This window comes from Aotus nancymaae, unplaced genomic scaffold (genome assembly GCF_030222135.1).
Source record: "Aotus nancymaae isolate 86718 unplaced genomic scaffold, 86718_ANA_hifiasm-v0.15.2.pri h1tg000058l, whole genome shotgun sequence".
Classification (NCBI taxonomy): domain Eukaryota; kingdom Metazoa; phylum Chordata; class Mammalia; order Primates; family Aotidae; genus Aotus; species Aotus nancymaae.
The window spans coordinates 55,693,596-55,714,542 of NW_026988472.1; the positions used below are offsets into that span (position 1 = coordinate 55,693,596).

At 42.9% G+C, this 20,947-nt stretch overlaps 1 protein-coding gene and 1 non-coding gene across 2 annotated transcripts in view; one reads left to right on the forward strand and one right to left on the reverse strand.

Moving 5' to 3' along the window:
- Positions 1–6,176, forward strand: part of LOC135269912 (transcription initiation factor TFIID subunit 1-like) — a 31,832-nt gene extending 25,656 nt beyond the window's left edge. Inside the window, 3 exon segments of the mRNA XM_064364541.1 lie at positions 747–855; positions 5,069–5,216; positions 6,050–6,176. Of these exon segments, the coding sequence (XP_064220611.1) occupies positions 747–855; positions 5,069–5,113 (154 nt within the window). The 3' untranslated portion in view covers positions 5,114–5,216; positions 6,050–6,176.
- On the reverse strand, positions 1,016–1,122 carry LOC135270050 (U6 spliceosomal RNA). The gene has a single exon (XR_010338264.1). It is a non-coding gene; the product is annotated as a U6 spliceosomal RNA (small nuclear RNA).
- Positions 6,177–20,947: the final 14,771 nt, after the last annotated feature.

The window sequence follows — 20,947 nt, forward strand, 5'->3', positions numbered from 1 at the left end:
TGAAGAGGAAAATGTGATACCTTGACCCCTTATAGTGTAAGAGAAGAAGGTGAATACTCTTTGATGATTGAGGGAAGCCCAAACTAGTTTGTTTTGTTTTTTTCAAACCAGTTTTTAATTTCTTGTTTCCATTCTGAATGAGTTAGGTGTACTAGCCTTTTAACCTTTAAGATAGAATCTTGGGGCTGGGCATGGTGGCTCACACCTGTAATCCCAGCACTTTGGGAGGCCAACGCGGGTGGATCATCTGAGCTCAGGATTTTGAGACCAGCCTGGCCAACATGGTGAAACCCCGTCTCTACTAAAAATACAAAAATTAGCCAGGTGTGGTGGCAGGCACCTGTAATCTCAGCTACTTGGGAGGCTGAGGCAGGAGAATCACTTGAACCTAGGAGGTGGAATTTGCAGTGAGCTGAGATTGCGCCATTGCACTCCATCCTGGGTAACGAGTGAAACTGCATTTCAAAAAAAAAAAAAAGATAGAATGTTGGAACTCGATTCTTAAAATTCTTTAGCCTGGTTTCCTTATCTTCCTAATAGGAAACTGAGGTCAAGTTATTAATTTGGAGAGCCTATGAGGGCTTGCCTGATCTGAGCCTTAGAAGGTGGATGTCTGGCCTTTGGTTTGGTGTTTTCCTCCCTAGGCTCGTTCTTAGGTACCTTGGACTTTTTGTATTATAGTTGCTTTTTTTTCCTGGGGACCAGAAATCGGGGCTGCATCTTATGAAAAAGTGTTTTGATTGCAGTGCGGATGAGGTTCGAAGAAAATCTCCGGTTCTCAAGTTTCCTAAACAGCAGCTTCCTCCAAAGAAAAAATGGCGAGTTGGAACCACTGTTCATTGTGACTATTTGAATGTGAGTCTGGGCATTGCTTCCTTCTGATTAAGTGGGTTCTGACTGATTCCCCTGGCCGTGTATGCCATGGCTCTCACAGCCTTAGAGTCTCCATTTGCCTTGCCCTGAGAATTATGGGTACTGTTCATTGTAAGATTTCTCTTTGTTTTTTCCTAAATTTTTTTTCTTTTTACACTTCACGAATTTGCGTGTCATCCTTGCACAGGGGCCATGCTAATCTTCTCTGTATAGGTCCAATTTTAGTATATGTGCTGCCGAAGCGAGCACTTATTGTAAGATTTCTAAAACATGTTTGTCTAGTTAGAGAATGTGGATTTCTTTTTTTTTTTGAGATGGAATCTTACTCCGCCCAGGCTGGAGTGCAGTGGCATGATCTCAGCTCACTGCAGCCTCCATCTCCCAGGTTCAAGCAATTCTTCTGCAGCTGAGATTACAGGCACACACTACCATGCCCAGCTAATTTTTGTATTTTTTTTTGGTTTTTTGAAGACGGGGTTTCACCATGTTGGCTAAGCTGTTTTTGAACTCCTGACCTCAAGTCATCCGCCCACCTCTGCCTCCCAAAGTGCTGGGGTTACAGCCATGAGCCACTGCGCCTGGCTAATTTTTGTATTTTTATTAGAGATGAGGATTTGCCATATTGACCATGCTGGTCTCGAACTCCTGACCTCAGGTAGTCCACTCGCCTTAGCCTCCCAAAGTGCTGGAATTACAGGCGTGAACCACTGTGCTTGGCTGATGTTGTGGGGGGTTTTTTGGTTTTGTTTTTGTTTTGAGACAGAGTCTTGCTCTGTCACCCAGGCTGGAGTGCAGTGGTGTGATCTTGGCTCAGTGCAGCCTCTGCCTCCCTCCCAGGTTCAAGTGATCCTCCTACCTCTGCCTCCTGAGTAGCTCGGATTACAGGCACATGCCACCACACCTGGCTAATTTTTGGAGATGGGGTTTCTCTATGTTGCCCAGAAGGGTCTTGAACTCCTGACCTCAAGTGGTCTGCCCTCCTTGGCCTCCCAAAGTGCTGGGATTATAGGCGTGAGCTTCCGTGCCCAGACAGAATATGGATTTTTTTTTTTGGTCTGAGGAGGCATTCTTATTTCTTGTTTCTCCTTAGAGACCTCATAAGTCCATCCATCGGCGCCGCACAACCAATCCTTCTACCTCAGCCTCTCGAGTAGCTGGGACAACAGGCACACACCACCACACCCAGCTAATTGTTTGCATTTTTGTAGAAATGGGGTCTCATGGCCGGGTGCAGTGGCTCACACTTGTAATCTCAGCGCTTTGGCCTCCCAAAGTGCTGGAATTACAGTCATGAGCCACTGTGCCTGGCCCATGGACTATTCTTTTAAGAAATTAGGGAGAGGGAGAGTCTTAAGATGGCAAATAAGTATACCTGTGTAGGCTTAGGGGAAGAAAGCAAGAGAGGATAATTGTTGGAAGGACCTGTGAAAACGGGAGAGGGTGTTAGCTAACATAGGTAGAGATACTGCCTTGAGAGATCTTCTACCCTGAGAGAAAAGAATGGATGTAGTTATATATCAGTGTGTATAGGGAGATAGGAAATCAAGGAGTTCACGCTTCATAGCTTCAGCTTCCTCTGTGAAACTGTAAGATCATCCTTGTGACAAAAGTGAAAATGGGACTAGGGGCTTGAATACTTGTCCTGTAGGGTATAATGAGAAACTGGAAACAAGCTAAATGTCCATCAGTAGCAGAGAGGTTGATTTATGGTATATCCATTCAGTTAAAAAGTGTGCAGCTGCTAAAAGAATGAGGAAAATCAGCTGGGCGTGGTGGCTCACGCTTGTAATGTCAGCACTTTAGGAGGCCAAGGCGGGTGGATCACTGGACGTCAGGAGTTCAAGACCAGCCTAACCAACATGGTGAAACCCAATCTCTACTAAAAAAAAATACAAAATTGGCCAGGCATGGTGGTGTGTGCCTGTAATCCCAGCTACTCAGGAGTCTGAGGCAGGTGAGTGGCTTGAACATGGGATGCTGAGGTTGCAGTGAGCCAAGATCGAGTCATTGCACTCCAGCCTGGGCAACGAGTGAAACTCTGTCTCAGAAAGAAAAAGGAAAATCTATATGTGTCAGGTGAAAAGATATTCTTGGGAAAAAATTAATAGGTAGTGTTTGATTTCATTTGTTTAGAGGGCAAAGGGGAAGAAATCCATGTTTATATACCCAAAGAAAAGATTGGGCAAGATGTACTTCAGACTATTAACACCTCCTAAAAGTGAGGTGGAATTGGGAGTGGGGATTCATTTTTTTCACTTCAGACCTTTCTAAGTAAGTTTAAGCAGGCTAGGCGTGGTGGCTCATGCCTGTAATCCCGGAACTTTGTCGGGGCCGAGGCAGGTGGATCACCTGAAGCCAGGAGTTCGAGACCAGCCTGGTCAACATGGCAAAACCCCATCTCTACTAAAAATACAAAAATTAGCTGGGTGCAGTGGCACGTGCCTGTAGTCCCAGCTACTTGGGATGCTGAGGCAGGAGAATTGCTAGAACCTGGAAGGTGGAGGTTGTAGTGAGCCAAGATTGGGCCACTGCACTCCTGCCTGGGTGACAGAGCGAGATTCCATCTCAAAAAAATAAGTCTAAGCATTTTTGTTTTTAATTTTACAATAGTCACTGATGAAAATGGGAGTTGGAGCTGACCAGGGATCCATGAAAGGATTACTGGATGCTTTATGTACAAGGGAGGTTAAAGACTTAATTTAAAATGATGCCAATTTATTGTGGTGTGGTTTTTTTTTTTTTTTCTCCAGAGGTACTTAGCAGCACCACTGGTCAGGGTGTAGAAGCACATATGGTAGAGCAGTCTGGGGTGAAAACCTGGTTATAAGGAATAGGTTGGTGAATTTCATTTCAGTAACCCTTTCTTGACTACTCTCTACCAAGCACTGTGCTAGGTTCTAGTGCTAAGATAAGTCCATGCAAGAGTGTGATAAGTGAAATGGTAAAATACGTATGGCATACTCTGAAGGTACAGACTAATCCCAACTCTGGATCGAAGGGAAACCTTTCCAGAGATTACTAGCCTGAATTAGGCAGAGAAAGCAATAGGGGTAGGGAATGGGTATCGTTGCAGGCAGGAAAAATAGCCTGTGCAATGAGCATGTGACTAAAGAATTAGGAATGGTTAGAGCATGGTGCACATGGAAGGGCTGGCAAGAATTGAAACTGAGGAATTAGCCAGGGCCCAGATTTTGGAGAGCGCCGTATGCTTTGCTAAAGAATTTGGACTTTATCCTAAACGTAGTGGGGATCTGTTGAAGGACTAGGATCATTTCAGCAGCAATTCAGGTGGATGGTAGGAGCATTTCAGCAGCAGTTCAGAATGTGGATGGTAGGGGAGCAGGACCGGAAATGGTTATGGCAATCATTAGCTGAGACACGAGTTAGCTGTAAGGCAGGAACAGTGGTCAGAGATTTGAGAGAATTTAGGAGGTAGAATATATTTCAGATTTGATAACTGATTAGATGTGTCAATATTCATTGAGTCTAATGGATACCAGGCATTATTCTAGATCAGGGATATCCAATCTTTTGGCTTCCCTGGGCCACACTGAAAGAACAATTGTCTTGGGCCACACATAAAATACACTAACAGTAGCTGAGGAGCTTTAAAAAAAATGTCTGCATAAATCTCATAATGTTATAAGAAAGTTTATGAATTTGTGTTGAGCCGCATTCAAAGCCTTCCTGGTCCGCAGGTGGCCTGTGGGCCACAGGTTGGACAAGCTTGTTCTAGATACAGCAATGAATGAAACAGCCCCTTCCCTCAAATAGCTTAGAATTTAGTGAAGGAGACAATAAACAATAGTGAGAAGTACTATTTAGAAAATAAAAGTGGGCCGGGCGCGGTGGCTCACGCCTGTAATCCTAGCATTTTGGGAGGCTGAGGTGAGCGGATCACCTGAGGTCAGGAGTTCAAGACCAGCCTGGCCATCGTGGTGAAACCCCATCTTAAAAAATAATAATAATAAGTAGAAAATAAAAGTGATGTGAGAGGGTGTGAGTGAGGGTGCTAGGTTTTTTGTTGTTTTGAGACAGGGTCTCTGTCACCCAGGCTGAGTGCAGTGGCCTCAATCACAGCTTGCTGCAGCCTCAGCCTCCTAGGCTCACGGGATCCACCTCAGCCTCCTGAGTACCTGGGACTATAGGCACATGCCACCACACTTGGCTAATTATTTTTTTGTATTTTTTGTAGAGACAGAGTCTCGCTATTTTGCCTGGACTGGTCTTGAACTCCTAGACGCAAGCCGTCCCTTCTTCCTTAACCTCCCAAAGTGCTGGGATTACAGGCATGAGCCACTGCACCTGATGAAGGGTGCTAAAAATGGCCAGAGAAGACCTGGGTGAGTAACTGTCATTGGCATGCAAATATACACGTATTACTTTGGTAAAGTTAAAACATTTTTTTAAGTGTGAAAAAAGGCAAGTGATAAAAGAACCTCAAAAGATACTTTGAAAGACTGTCCAGAAAAGTATGTAGAAACCAGGATATACTGTTTTTAGAGAAGCCAAAGAAGGAAAGTTTCAAAGGCTGGAGTGGTCAGCAGTGTCCAGTCCTTGTAGAAAGGTCAATCAGATGAGGACCGAAATTTGTCATTTGGATTGGCAATTGGCGAGCCTGGTGAAAACAGTTTCTTTGGAATGGTGGGTGGAGCTGAAATCAGATGGCAAGTAGGTTGAAGAATTGAATGAAAAGAAGTAGCAAAGTTTCTAGGAGCTTGATTTGATTAAATAATAGCTATTATTCTTTGTGCCAGCCTCTCCACAGAGAGCTCTACTTACCTGACCTCTTTTAATCCTGAACCATCTATGAGATATGTATTATTCCCATTTTACAAATGAGGGAACTTGGGCAATGAGAATGAAACTCTGTCTCAAAAACAAAAACAGAAACCAAAAAACAGAAGCAGCATTATTAATAATAATCCTTTGGTAAATACAAGTACTTTAGAAGAAATATATAAAAAATTACTAGGTATATCATTGCAGATTAATCCTTTGCTTTTTAGTTAGTAACTTAATAGTTGAGGTCTTTTTAAGTAATGAATTGCTGTTAACATTTTATATTTCATCTGTCATGCATAAATTATGATTAAAATTACACTTAAATTCTACAAGCTGGTTTAAATCGATATAAAAGTTTGACAATAGTTTCTTTTAAATTTTGCCTATATAGGTTTGGATTTTCCACATTTTGGGGACTTGGAATCTAGTGTTTTCAGCCAACTCCGTATTACAGCGTTTCATCTTGTTTAAATATTCGTTCATTTTGATTTACAATAAAATAAAAATGTTCGTTTATATCTTGTGTTTGTGACTCTATTATGTATTACATAAGACCTTCCATGAACCAGAAATTTGGTTATCTTACGGTCTATGTAAGAAGTGGTCAAATAGAGTAAACAGTTAAATTACATTTGAGTAGTTGGAGGCCATGTTATATCAATGATCACAAAACTACTCTCTCCTTGTGTTTCCTTCTTCCTATGAAATCAGGAAGACTTTAAAGGAAAGAAAAGGCCACAATGGGAAATTGGAAACATAAATAGTAAAAACTAGAGAAGTAGTACCCTCTTGGCTATAAATCAGTGCCTTAGTGAACCACTGTTACAGATGAAAATGTATAAAGGACCATCCTGGCTAACATAGCAAGAACATGGCTCTACAAAAAAAAAAAAATAAATAAAAAATTATATATATATATATATATAAAGGTAGGGGAAAAGCTTTAGAACCACTTACTTCGTCCCCCGTTTCTGACAGCGTTAGAAAGTAACCTCTTCAACTTACTTGACTCTCTGCTATTGAAAATAAACTATGACACAGTCCAATGAAAGCAGAACAAATACTTGAGAGCTCTCGACAGCTCCAAGTACTATAATACAGTTTCTTGATATATTTCCAGAATTCAAGTTTAGAGTAAGAATCGGGGGTTTTAAGAGGTTTGCTTCTCAATTCATTTTCTCTTCATTGTTTTAAACTTCGGAATTAAATTCTAAGTCAACAGATTTAAGATCACCAAGTAAGTACGGGTTCTCCTAATTTTAAGCAACACATATCAGACTGGGCAGAATTTGTTTACCAGAAGGTGTAATATAAATTTTTTAAAAGGTAAGACAGATTTCTATTAGGCTAGGCATGGCGGCTTATGCCTGTAATCCCAACACTTTTGGAGGCTGAGGTGGGAGGATCTCTTGAGGCCAGTAGTTTGAGACCAGCCTGGCAACATAGGGAGACTTCCCCATTATCGTCTCTACAAATAATTTTTTTTAATTAGCTGGGCATTGTGGTGCATGCTTGTAGTACCAGCTACTCGGAGGCTGAAGAAGGATTGCTTAAACCCCAAGAGATTGAGGTTGCAGTGAGCCATGATCATGCCACTGCACTCCAGCCTAGGTGACAGATCCTGTCTCAAAAAAAATTTCTTACAATTAAACCAGAAGGTGTTCCCTTTAACTCAAATCTGGCATGATTATTTTTAATTGATATTTAGAAGTTACTACATAGTAAATATATCCATTCCATTAAAATACATTTTTATATCTCAGTGTAGCCAATCGACCTAATTTCAAGGGCTCTTCATTTTATAACAAATTCTAGGTTTTTCCATGCAAACCTCTAATTATTAAAGTTCCGAGCAATTAGACTGCTTTTGCTATCAGTTGGAGCTGTGTAAATAGGACTGCCTGGAGCTTTCCCTCGATGTCAAGTCTTACCATAGATAATGCCCTGAAACTTCAGAGGTAGTCTCTCAATAAGTGGCCTGTAAGTGGCCAGGTGTGGTGTAGCTCACGCCTGTAATCACAGCACTTTGGGAAGCTGAAGGAGGAGGATTGCTTGAGCCCAGGAGTTGGAGACCAGCCTGGGCAAGATGGTAAGACCCCATCACTACAAAAAATACAAAAAATTAGCCAGGCATGGTGGCACGCCCCTGTGGTCCTAGCTACTTGAGAGGTGGAGGTGCATCGCTTGAGCCCAAGAGGTGGAGGTTGCAGTGAGCCAAGATCGTGCCACTGCACTCCAGCCTGGGCCACAGAGTGAGACCCTGAATCAAAATCACATATATACGTGTGTGTGTGTGTGTGTGTAAGTGTAAGAGAGGCTATGCTGTCCTGTCCCCTCCCTCCAAGATTCATTACAAAGTAACTGCAAATTCCCATTAACTCACTTTTTTTCTCCAACATAAGCTAATCTTGCGCATTTTGCCAGGGACCTATTTGCTTGCCTGGTTTGCGTGTGCTGCTATAGACTGTTCAGAGACGCTCATGTCCATGATTTAGAAAATAAACTAAGTGACTGGTGACATTGTTCTCAAATTAAGATAGTATTAGTACCTAAGAACATGGCTTTGAAGTCAAACTCCTGTGCTTAAACTCAGACTCTTGAGGCAAGTCACCTGAGCCTTAGTTTCCTCATCTGTAAATATAGGACACTAAGACAGTTGTAAAGATGAAATGAAATAATTTATTGTAAAGTGCTTGGAATAATGTCTGGCACATAGTAACTATTCAGTAAGTGTTATTTTATGACATATAATAAATAATAATAATGAATGTAGGAGAAGAGAGGTGGGTCTTCCCTGGTTCTAATTCCACAGCTCGTCAATTCCTCAATCACAAGCTTCCCGTGTTGCAGTTCAAGTAGAAGAGCACAGCATGCTGGTAAAATGGCGAATGCAAAACTGTGGGGAGTTCCCTTAGTGCTGCCTGGAAGAAAAATTAAAATGATAATAATAATAAATAAAACTGTTGAGAGTATATCCTCTTAGAGAAGACCAGTTGACCATCCAGTTAGTTGACCACTGGTAACATTCATCATCATTCATGTTTTCAAGTCTCACCAATCAGGTGTGTCCAAACATTAAATCAGACTGATATCTAAACATTGACTATTAAGAATCTACAACGAAAAATTTAACAAATAGGCAAATACTCATATTTGTTGATCGGCATATTCTGTCCTGGTTGGCAAATCTACATGTCAGAAGATCAGAAGACCTTTTTTTTAGAGATGGAGTTTCACTCTGTCACCCAGGCTGGAGTGCAGTGGCGCGATCTCGGCTCACTGCAGCCTCTGCCTCCCGGGTTCAAGTGATTCTCCTGCCTCAGCCTCCTGAGTAGCTGGGATTACAGGCACATGCCACCATGCCTGGTTAATTTTTGTATTTTTAGTAGAGACGGGATTTCACCATGTTGGCCAGTCTGGTCTCAAACTCCTGACCCCAAGTGATTCGCCCACCTCAGCCTCCCAAAGTTCTGGGATTATAGGTGTAAGCCACCATGCCTGGCTGACCGAAGACATTTTAATCAGAATATTGCTCAATGAGAAAATCAGAACCAGGCAGTGAATTGAATTTAATTTTTAACTTTTTGCTATGGAAAATTTTAAACATACTTAGAAGTAGAAAGAGTGTAATGAACCTTCAAGAGTACAGTGAACCATGATCAAGCTTTAACAGTTAACAATATTTTCCCAGTCTTCTTTCATCTATTCAGCCTCCACCCTTTTTTTTTGGAAAGGTGCTGTGGTATCTTAAATCCCATACATTTTATTTCACCAGTAAATTCTTACAGAATCTCTTATAGAAAAATTTTTCTAAAATTAATAACTCTTCTGGCCAGGCACAGTGGCTCATGCCTATAATCCCAGCACTTGGAAAGCTGAGGCGGGAGGATTGCCTGAGCCCAGGAGTTTGAGACCAACCTGGGTAATGTAGCGAGACCTCCATCTCTACAAAAAGATAAATAATAGTAACATGGGCTGGCGTAGTGGCGCATGCCTGTAGTCCTAGCTACTTGGGAGGCTGAGGTGGGAGGATCCCTTGAGCCCAGGAATTCAAGGCTCCAATGAGCTACGATCACACACACCATTGCACTCCAGTTTAGGCAACAGAATGAGATCCTCTCTAAAAATAAATGCTTCTACCATTATAACATCTATCAAATAAGTAATAATAATCCCCTAATACTATCTAATACCCAATCTATGCTCAAATTTCCCCATTGTTTCTAAAATGTCTTTATACATTTGGCTTGTTGAAATCAGGATTTAGACATTATCTTTGAAGTCTTTTATATTAAGAGTATAGGCCAGGTGAGGTGGCTCCGGCCTGTAGTCCCAGCACTTTGGGAGGCTGAGACGGGCAGATCGCTTGAGGTCAGGAGTTCGAGACCAGCCTGGCCAACATGATGAAACCCTATCTCTACAAAAATTACAAAACTTAGCCAGGCATGGTGGCATGTGCCCATAAGTCCCAGCTACTTGGGAGGGTGAGGCAGGAGGATCACTTGAGCCTGGAGGCAGAGGCTGCAATGAGCCATGAGCCCACCACTGCACTCCACACTGCAGCCTGGGTGACAGAGTGAGACCCTGTCTCCACAGACACACACACACACACACACACACACACACACACACACCACAAAAAAAAAGTCCCACCAATCTTTTTCTTTCTTTCATGAGCTAATTATACAGGATTTTTTTTTTTTAATGGCATTTATTTCTCTTTTTTTTCTTTTGAGGCAGAGTCTCCCTCTGTCACGTAGGCTGGAGTGCAGTGCCACAATCTTGGCCCACTACAACCTCTGCCTGGCAGGTTCAAGCAATTCTCCTGCTTCAGCCTCCAGAGTGGCTGGGATTACAAGCACCTGCCACCATGCCCAGCTAATTTTTTTATTTTAATAGAGACAGGGTTTCACAATGTTGGCCATGGTTGGCCAGACTGGTTTCGAACTCCTGACCTCAGGTGATCCCCCCTCTTGGCCTCCCAAAGTGCTGGGATTACAGGGGTAAGCCAACTTGCCCAGCCTAAAAATGGCATTTATTTCTTGAGGAAGCCAGATGACTGAATTTCTCACGGTATGGCTGATTGTACTCCCAGTATTTTTCTGTACTATCAGTGGACATTTAGACCATCAATCCAGTAGGCTGGATTAGATTCAGGTAAAAATGATTTTATTTGTGTGGATCAAGATGCTTTATAAGTGATGGCGTATGCTTCCTGTTGTATCACATGAGAAGGCATGTGATGTCTGGTTGTCGTGTTCAATGATTGTAATGCCTGGTTATCATCAAGCCCCCAGCTTCTCTACAGGGATGCATTTCTACCGGGACACTCCCCACTTCCAGATGGTGCCGGTGAGTATTGATGAATTTGGCCTGTATGCTGGACTCTCATCTGATGACTTGCTTACTATCCTTATTCTGTTAATACATCATTTCATCAGATGGAGCTCAGTGTAGTTGCTGAAATAGAAGTCTTACCTACTGACACCTACTGATTTACTTGGGGTAATCCTGTGCTTATCCCAAATAAACTTAATTGATTTTAGAGTGTTAAAAATCTCACAGATCCCTTCCAAGGATGGCTTATGTTAGAAGCCTTACATTTTTCCTTTATTACTTGTTAATAAAGGAAAATATAATTATTTATTATTTTTATTTTTTACAGACATAGTCCTACTGTCCACCCAGGCTGGAGTGCAGTGGCACAGTCACAGCTCACTGCATCCTTGAATTCCTGAGCTCAAGGAATCCTCTCACCTCAGCCTTCTGAGTAGCTGGAACTACGGGCTTGTGCCATCACATCTGGCTAATTAATTTTTTTGTAGAGACAGGGGTCTCACTATGTTGCCCAGGCTGGTCTCAAACTCCTGAGCTGAAGCAATCCTCCCGTCTTGGCCTCCCAAAGTGCTAGGATAACAGGTGTAAGCCACCACTCCCAGCCTTGGTTTTTAAACTATGAAATATTCCTTCAGAAAAATAATGAAGAAAAAATAACATAAAATAAACCATGAAATAGTTCATGTGTAAAATAATATAGAATAAAAAAGTCCTAAATAATTATCCTAAAATATTATCCTAAAGTAATATAGGATATATTAGATATGGAAAATAATAAAACCATTAAATGTGTACTTACCACCTAGCTTAAGAAATGACATTTTTCCTTCGATACTTTTATTTTGGACTAATTTTAGATTTTTTTTTTCCTGAGATGGAGTCTCGCCCCGTCACGCAGGCTGGAGTGCAATGGTGCGATCTCGGCTCACTGCAGCCTCCACCTCCTGGGTTCAAACAATTCTCCTGCCTCAGCCTGCCGAGTAGCTGGGATTACAGCTGTGCACCACCACGCCCGGATAATTTTTTGTATCTTTAGTAGAGACAGGGTTTCACTATGCTGGCCAGGCTGGTCTCAAACTGTTGACCTCATTGTCTGCCTGCCTCGGCCTCCCAAAGTACTGGGATTACAGGCGTGAGCCCCCGCGCCCTGCCTAATTTTAGATTTATAGAAGAGAGTTTCCATATACCTGGCTTCCCCTAATGTTAACATACTACTAAAGGCACATTTATTAAAACTGAAATATTAGCATTTGTACAGTTCTTTAAACTTTAGATTTTATTCAAATTTTACTAGTTTTTTCACTAACATCCTTTTTCTCTTCCAGGATCCAATTCAAGATACCATGTTGCATTTGGTCATTATGTCTCTTTTTGTTTTTGTTTTTGATTGTTTATTTTTTATCTTTTTGTGATATTCAGTTAGTATTTCAATGTGGAATATTATGTCTTTTTAGTCTTCTCCAATCTGTGAATCTTCCCAGTCTTTCCTTGTCTTTCATGACATTTTGGAAGAGTACTGGCCAGGTATTTGTAGAATGTCTTTCGATTTGGGTCTGATATTTTTCTCATTATTAGACTGGGTAGTGTATTTTTGGGCAGAATGCCACAGAGACGAAGTATATCTGCATCATTTCAGGTGGTACACATAACATCAACATGACTTCTTATTGGTGATGTTAACATTGATCAGTTGGTTAAGGAGCTGTCTGCCAAATTTCTCCACTTGATCTTAGCCAAAAGGCTGGGCCTGATGGTTCATGCCTATAATTCCAACACTTTGGGATGTCAAAGCAGGAGGATCACTTGAGGCCAGGAGTTTGAGACCAGCCTAGGCAACAAGGGGAATAGAACCCCCCACTGTGTCTGCAAAACCATTTTTTTGGTGGTGGCGGGGGACAGAGCCTCACTCTGTCACCCAGGGTAGAGTGCAGTGGTGCAATCTCGGCTCACTGCAACTTCCAGCTCCTGGGTTCAAGCAATTCTTGTGCCTCAGCCTCCAGAGTGGCTGGTTCTACAAGTGCACACCACCACGCTTGGCTAATTTTTAGGACTTTTAGTAAACATGGAGTTTCACTGTGTTGGCCATGCTGGTCTGGAACTCCTGTCCTCAAGGGATTTTGTCATTACCAATATTGCCTGCCCTATCATCCACCTCATAGTTCCTCATCCATGAGGTTACTGCGAGTTTGCCTCCTTGAAAACCATAAGGTGCAGCAGTTTCCCAGACTTGTCTGGTTATAATCACCTGGGTACATTGGTTTCCAAGCTCCTCCTCTAGAGTCAGATTCAGTGTGTCTGGGGTACGAGCTTGGAAATTAGCTTTAAAAACAACTCAGGCCGGGTGTGGTGACTCACGCCTGTAATCCCAGCACTTTGAGAGACGGAGGCGGGCAGATCACCTGAGATTAGGAGTTCAAGACCAGCTTGGCCAATATGGTGAAACAGCGTCTCTACAAAAATACAGAAATTAGCCGGGCATTTTGGCGAGTGTGTGTAATCCCAGCTACTCGGAAGGCTGAGGCAGGAGAATGGTTTGAACCCAGGAGGCAGAGGTTGTGGTGAGCCGAGATCGCACCACTGCACTCCAGCCTGGGTGACAGAGTGGAGACTCTGTCTCAAAAAAAGGAAAAAAAAAAAAGCAACTCAGCTGATTCTTACTGTAACACAAATTTGAGAAGCACTGGCTTATGCATCATTTCTCTTTACTCCCTGTTTTCTATTAGCTAACCATGGACATACACCTCACTATTTTTTTTTTTTTTTTTTCAGATGGAGTCTTGCTCTGTGACCAGGGTGGAGTGCAATGGTGTGATCTTGGCTCACTAAAACCTCCGCCTCCTAAATTTCAAGCGATTCTCGTGCATCAGCCTCCTCAATAATTGGGACTACAGGCACACACGCCCAGCTAATTGTTGTATTTTTAGTAGAGACGGGGTTTCGCCGTGTTGGCCAGGCTAGTCTCAATCTCTTGACCTCGTGATCCACCCTCCTCAGCTTCCCAAAGTGTTGGGATTATAGGCGTGAGCCACCGCGCCGGGCTTTACACCTCAGTATTCTATAGTTTGCAATCCTCCCACCTCAGCCTCCCAAGTAGCTGGGACTGCAGGTGCATGCCACCGTACTCCGCTAACTAAAAAAAAATTTTTGTTGTTGTTTTTATTTTTCTTAAATTTTTTAAATTTTTTATTGTGGAAACAGGATCTCACTTCGTTGCCCAGGCTGGTCTTGAACTCCTGGGCTCAAGTGATCTTCCCACCACAGCCTCCCAAAGTGCTGAGCCACTGCGCCCAACCTATAATTTCCTTATTTATGTCTAGTTTCCTTATTTTCCTTTTCGAAATTTAGGAAATTTGCACTTTCCCATCTTTCATAAAGTAAGGATATTATTTAGACTGGACGCAGAGGCTCACGCCTGTAATCCCAATACTTTGGGAGGACAAGGCAGGAGGGTTCCTTGAGCTCAGGGGTTCAAGACCAGCTGGGCAACATAGAGAGACCCAGCTCTGCTAAAACTGAAAAAACAGATTAGCCAGATGTGGTGGCACTTGTCAGTAATCCCAGCTACCTGGGAGGCTGAGGCAGGAGGATCTCTTGAGCCCAAGAGATTAAGGCTACAGTGAGATATGATGACACAACTGTACTCTGGCCTGAGTGACACAGCAAGACCCCATCTAAAACAACAAAAAACCAAAATTAAGAATAGTAAAATGTAAACTACAAGAGAGATTTACAGACGGGAAAGGGAAGGTGATCTCCATCTGTTTCCCTCTAGCTTTTTTTTTTTTTAGACATAATCTCTCTCTATTGCCCAGGCTGGAGTGCAGTGGTGCGATCTCTGCTCACTGCAACCTCTGCCTCCCAGGTTCAAGCGATTCTCCTGCCTCAGCCTTCTGAGTAGCTATAGGTGTTGCTACCACTCCTAGTTAATTTTTGTATTTTTAGTAGAGACGGGGTTTCCCTATGTTGGCCAGGCTGGTCTCGAACTCCTGATCTCAGGTGATCTGCCCGCCTTGGCATCCCAAAGTGCTGAGATTACAAGTGTGAGCCACTGCCCCCAGCCTCCCCATACTTTTGATTACTTCCTTGAGGCCTTCACTGCTTTGCTTTGCTTTTTTTCTCTCTTTTTCTTTTTTTTTTTTGAGAGACAGGGTCGCACTGTGTTGCCCAGGCTGGATTACAGTGGCTTTTCACAGGGGTGATCCCACTACTGGTCAGCCCATGAGTTTTGACCTGCTCGGTTTTTGACCTGGGCTGGTTCACCTCTTCTTAGATAACCTGGTGGGCCCCCACTCCCAAGAGGTCACCATATTGATGCCAAGCTTAGTGCAGACACCCAGTCATCATAACCGAGAACTTCTGAGCTTAAGCAATCTTCCCACCTCAGCTTCCCAAGTAGTAGGGACTACAGGTGTGTGCCACCACTCCTGGCTTCCAATCCTTTTCTAAAAAGACCAGTTTTTCTTGAGGGGTTTATCTGTGCTTATTTCTTCTAAGATTGGGAGGTTTCAGTAGGATGCCATTCACTTTTATTATCCATGATAATAATTTCTACATCTACCATTTATTGATCATATAATATTCCAGATCATATAATATGCTTTATGTATTAGGTTTAACCATATGAAAAAAACATTTTTGTAGGTCAAAATGAGTAAATATTGGCAGTTTCATATGTTTCAATCTAGTATGTAGTCTCCCTTAATCCTCATAATAACCCTGAGGGTAGGTGGTAGTATGCCTGTTTTTACAGAAGGGAAAACTGAAGATTAGAACGATTAAGTGACATTTGTTTTTTTTTTTTTTGTGAGACAGAGTCTTGCTGTCTTGCTCAGTAGCCAGGCTGGAGTACAGTGGCGCGATCTTGGCTCACCGCAATCTCCGCCTCCCGGGTTCAAGCAATTCTCCTGCCTCAGCCTCCCGAGTAGCTGGGACTACAGGCGTGCGCCACCACGCCCAGCTAATTTTTGTATTTTTTAGTAGAGACGGGGTTTCACCATGTTCTCGATCTCTTGACCTCGTGATCCGCCCGCCTCAGCCTCCCAAAGCGCTGGGATTACAGGCACGAGCCACCGTGCCCGGCCCATTTGTAACATCACTAAGTGGTAGTGCCAGGATTTTTATTTGACAATGTTTTGCGTCACAGGGAATCAATCACCCTGAGTCCACGATACGCACTACGGCCCCTTCTTATTTTTTTTTTTTGAGACGGAGTCTCGCTCTGTCGCCCAGACTGGAGTGCAGTGGTGCAATCTCAGGTCACTGCAACCTCCCCCTCCTGGCTTCAATCGATTCTCTGCCTCAGCCTCCCGAGTAGCTGGGACTACAGGTGCCCGCCACGGCGCCTGGCTAATTTTTTTGTATTTTTAGTGGAGACGGGGTTTCACCATGTTGACCAGGATGGTCTCGATCTCTTGACCTCGCGATCCACCCACCTCGGCCTCCCAAAGTGCTGGGATCACAGGCGTGAGGCACTGCGCCCGGCCTGTGATGCTTGCTTTAAAACACTACAGCAAGGTCAGGCACAGGGGCTCCTGCCTGCAAACGCAGACAGGTGCGGTGGCTCACACCTGTAATCTCAGCACTTTGGGAGGCCCATCTATCATCTATCTATCAATTTATCTATCATCTATCTATCATCTATCTGATTCTATCTATCTATCATCTGTCTATCATCTATCAATTTATCTATCATCTATCACCTACCTATCATCTATAATCTATATATGTATCATTTATCTATCTGTCATCTATGTATCTATCTTTATTTATCTATCACCATTATCTATCTGTCATCTATCATCTATCACCTATCTATCATCTATCACCTATCTATCATCTATGTATCTATCTATCATCTATCTATCATCTATCTGATTCTATCTATCATCTATCACCTATAATCTATTATATGTATCATTTATCTATTATCTATCATCTATGTATCTATCTATATTTATCTATCACCAGTATCTATCTATCTATCTATCATCTATCTATCTATGTATCGTTTTTGTTTCTTTCTTTGTAGTTTAGACGGAGTTTTTCTCTGTCACCCAGGCTGGAGTGCAGTGGTGAGATCTCGGCTCACTGCAACCCTTGCCTCCCGGGTTCAAGTGATTCTCCTGCCTCAGCCTTCTGAGTAGCTGGGATGACAGGTGCCCTCCACCACGCCCAGCTAATTTTTGTATTTTTAGTAGAGATGGGGGTTTCAGCAGGTTGGTAAGGCTGGTGAACTCCTGACCTCATGATCCACCTGGTCGGCTTTGCAAAGTGCTGGGATTACAAGCGTGAGCCACCGTGCCTGGCCATGCGTATCTATCTATCATCCATCTATCTATCCATCTATCTATCATCTATCTATCCATCTATCATCTGTCATCTATCCATCATCTATCTTCTATTATCTATCCATTATCTATCATTCATCAATCCATATACCTATCATGTATCTATCATCGATCTATCCATTTATATATCCATGTATCTATCATCCATCCATCGTCTATCCATCTTTCATCTATTTATCTATCATCTATATTCTATTATCTATCTATCCATCTATCATCTATCTATCCCTCTTTCAGCCTGCAGATGGCCTATTGTGGGACCTTGTGACTGTGAGTTAATAATTAAGTTCTTTATACATATATATATAAAACTTCTTTATATATATATCTTCTTTTTTATATGTATCTATATATAATGAATAATTAGCTCCTATATATACATATGGAAGTTATATATATATATTTATATGTATCCCTTATATATTTATATATTAGATATGCATTTATGTATACATGTATGTAAAAATGGTATATATAATGCATATATATGAGAATATACAATGTATATTTATGATGGAATATATAATGTATAATGGAATATATATGTAAGGGATATACAAAATGGAATATATATAAATTATATATATATAATGTAATACATAATGCATGTTTATAATGGAACATAATATGCAAACATAATGGGATACATAAGGTATATATATAATGGAATATATATAATGTATATATATATTGAAATATATATAAGGTGTATATATAATGGAATATATATAACATATATATAATGGAATATATAATGCATATTTATAACGGAATATATATAATGAAATATATATAAGGTGTATATATAATGGAATATATATGAGGTGTATACATAATGGAATATATAATGCATATTTGTAATAGAATATATATAATGTATACATACAACGGAATATATATATGAGGTGTATATATAATGGAATATATATAACATATTTATACACATAATGGAATATATGATGCATATTTATAATGGAACATATATAACATATATATGATGAAATATATATGAGGTGTATACATAATGGAATATATAATGCATATTTGTAATAGAATATATATAATGTATACATAAAACGGAGTATATATATGAGGTGTATATATAATGGAATATATATAACATATATATAATGGAATATATAATGCATATTTATAACGGAATATATATGATGAAATATATATAAGGTGTATATGTAATGGAATATATATAACATAGTTATACACATAATGGAATATATAATGCATATTATAATGGAATATATATAACATATATATAACGAAATATATATAAGGTGTATATATAATGGAATATATATAACATAGTTATACACATAATGGAATATATAATGCATATTATAATGGAATATATATAACATATATATAACGAAATATATATAAGGTGTATATATAATGGAATATATATAAGGTGTATATATAATGGAATATATATAAGGTGTATATATAATGGAATACATATAACATATATACTTATATATATATAATGGAATATATATGTATATAACATTAGTTCTGTCCCTCTAGAGAACCATCGCTAATACACCCTGTATGGTGGAAGATTGCAATGGTGAATTTTTTTTTTTTTTTGACGAGTCTCGCTGTGTCTCCCAGGCTCCAGTGCAGTGGCACGATCTGGGCTCACTGCGACCTGCACCTCCCGGGTTCAAGCCATTCTCCTGCCTCAGCCTCCCGGGTAGCTGGGATATGAGGTATGCACCACCACGCTCCCAGCTACTCAGGGAAGCTGAGGCAGGAGAATCGCTTGAACCCGGGAGGCGGAGGTTGCAGTGAGCTGAGATCAGGCGACTGCAACACAGCGAGACTCCATCTCAAAATAAATAAATAAAAAATAAAAAAAACAAGCAAACAAACAAAACTCCAGTACATAGAGTTTATCTTATATGCACTACGGTCTGTGAAATTCTGGTTCCTTCTATTGCTGCAAAATGAAGAAATTTACTCCTGCAAAAATCTGAAATCACAATCTATGTGCTGCTGTTATTTAAAAAAAATTTTTTTTCAAAAACACCATATTTAAAAAGAGACATCACATGGTTTCGATGGTTTTTTTTCCTCCCATCGATCCGAGCCTTCTGTGACTTCTGTCAATACTGTTTTTCGTTTTCCCCAGAATGTGCTGGAAATGCTGGGATTTTCACAGCTGACAAAATTAACTGTATAATTATTTTCTGTAAAAAGACATCACTGCAATATCATCTGGGTACATTATTATTATTATTTTAAATTTTATCTTGGACTATTATGCCCACATTTTTATTTTTGACATTTTATTTGACAATGTTTTGCGTCACAGAGGCTGGGAAACGGTACCCCGAGACTCCACAGCACTCTGGGTGTACGCGCAGCAGGTGGGAGTTAAACCTCCTGGGGTTTAAGAAAAAAAATCCTCGCAGAGCTCACGGGCGACCCCTGCAGCCTGCGGCGCGCCAGACACCCGCCGACCTGGAGGTGGGGTCCGTTTAGGGGGATGAAGGCACAACCGACACCGGGGCGCCCACGACCACACAGCGCCCACCCCGCGCCCATCACCACGCCCGCGCGGATCCCCATGTCCACACCCCTCCCACAAGGACCCCCATCTTCTCCCCGCCCCTCCCACGCAGCCCGCGGGGACCCCCATCTCCCCGCCCCTCCCACCATGCCCGCGGGGACCCCCATGTCCACGCCCCTCCCACCATGCCCTCGGGGACCCCTATGTCCACGCCCTTCCCGCCAGACCCGGGGGGACCCCCATCTCCACGCCCGTCCCGCCAGACCCGCGGGGACCCCAAGGCCACGCCCCTCCCACCACTCCAGAGGGGACCCCCTTCTCCACGTCCCTCCCACCCGGCCTGCGGGGACCCCGATCTCCCCGCCCCTCCCGCCATGCCCGCGGGGACCCTCATCTCCACGCCCGACCCGCCAGACCCGCGGGGACCCCCATGTCCACGCCCCTCCCACCACTCCCGAGGGGACCCCCTTCTCCACGCCCCTCCCAGAACGCCCGCGGGGACCCTCATCTCCACGACCCTCCCACCACGCCCGAGGGGAACCCCTTCTCCACGCCCCTCCCACCCGACCCGAGCGGACCCCCTTCTCCACGCCCCTCCCACCCGGCCTGCGGGGACCCCCATCTCCACGCCCCTCCCATCCGGCCCGAGGGGACCCCCATCTCCCCGCCCCTCCCACCATGCCCGCGGGCACCCCCATCTCCCCGCTCCTCCCGCCATGCCCGCGGGGATTCCCTTCTCCATGCCCCTCACATCATGCCCGCGGGGATCCCCTTCTCTATGCCCCTCGCACCATGCCCGCGGTGACCCCCACCTCCCCGCCCCTCCCGCCAGACCCGCGGGGACCCCCATGTCCACGCCTCTCCCACCACTCCCGAGGGGACCCCCTTCTCCACGTCCCTCCCACCTGGCCAGAGGGGACCCCCTTCTCCACGCCCCTCCCACCTGGCCCAAGGGGAACCCCTTCTCCACGCCCCTCCCACCTGGCCCGAGGGGAACCCCTTCTCCACGCCCCTCCCACCTGGCCAGAGGGGACCCCCTTCTCCACGCCCCTCCCACCTGTACCGAGGGGAACCC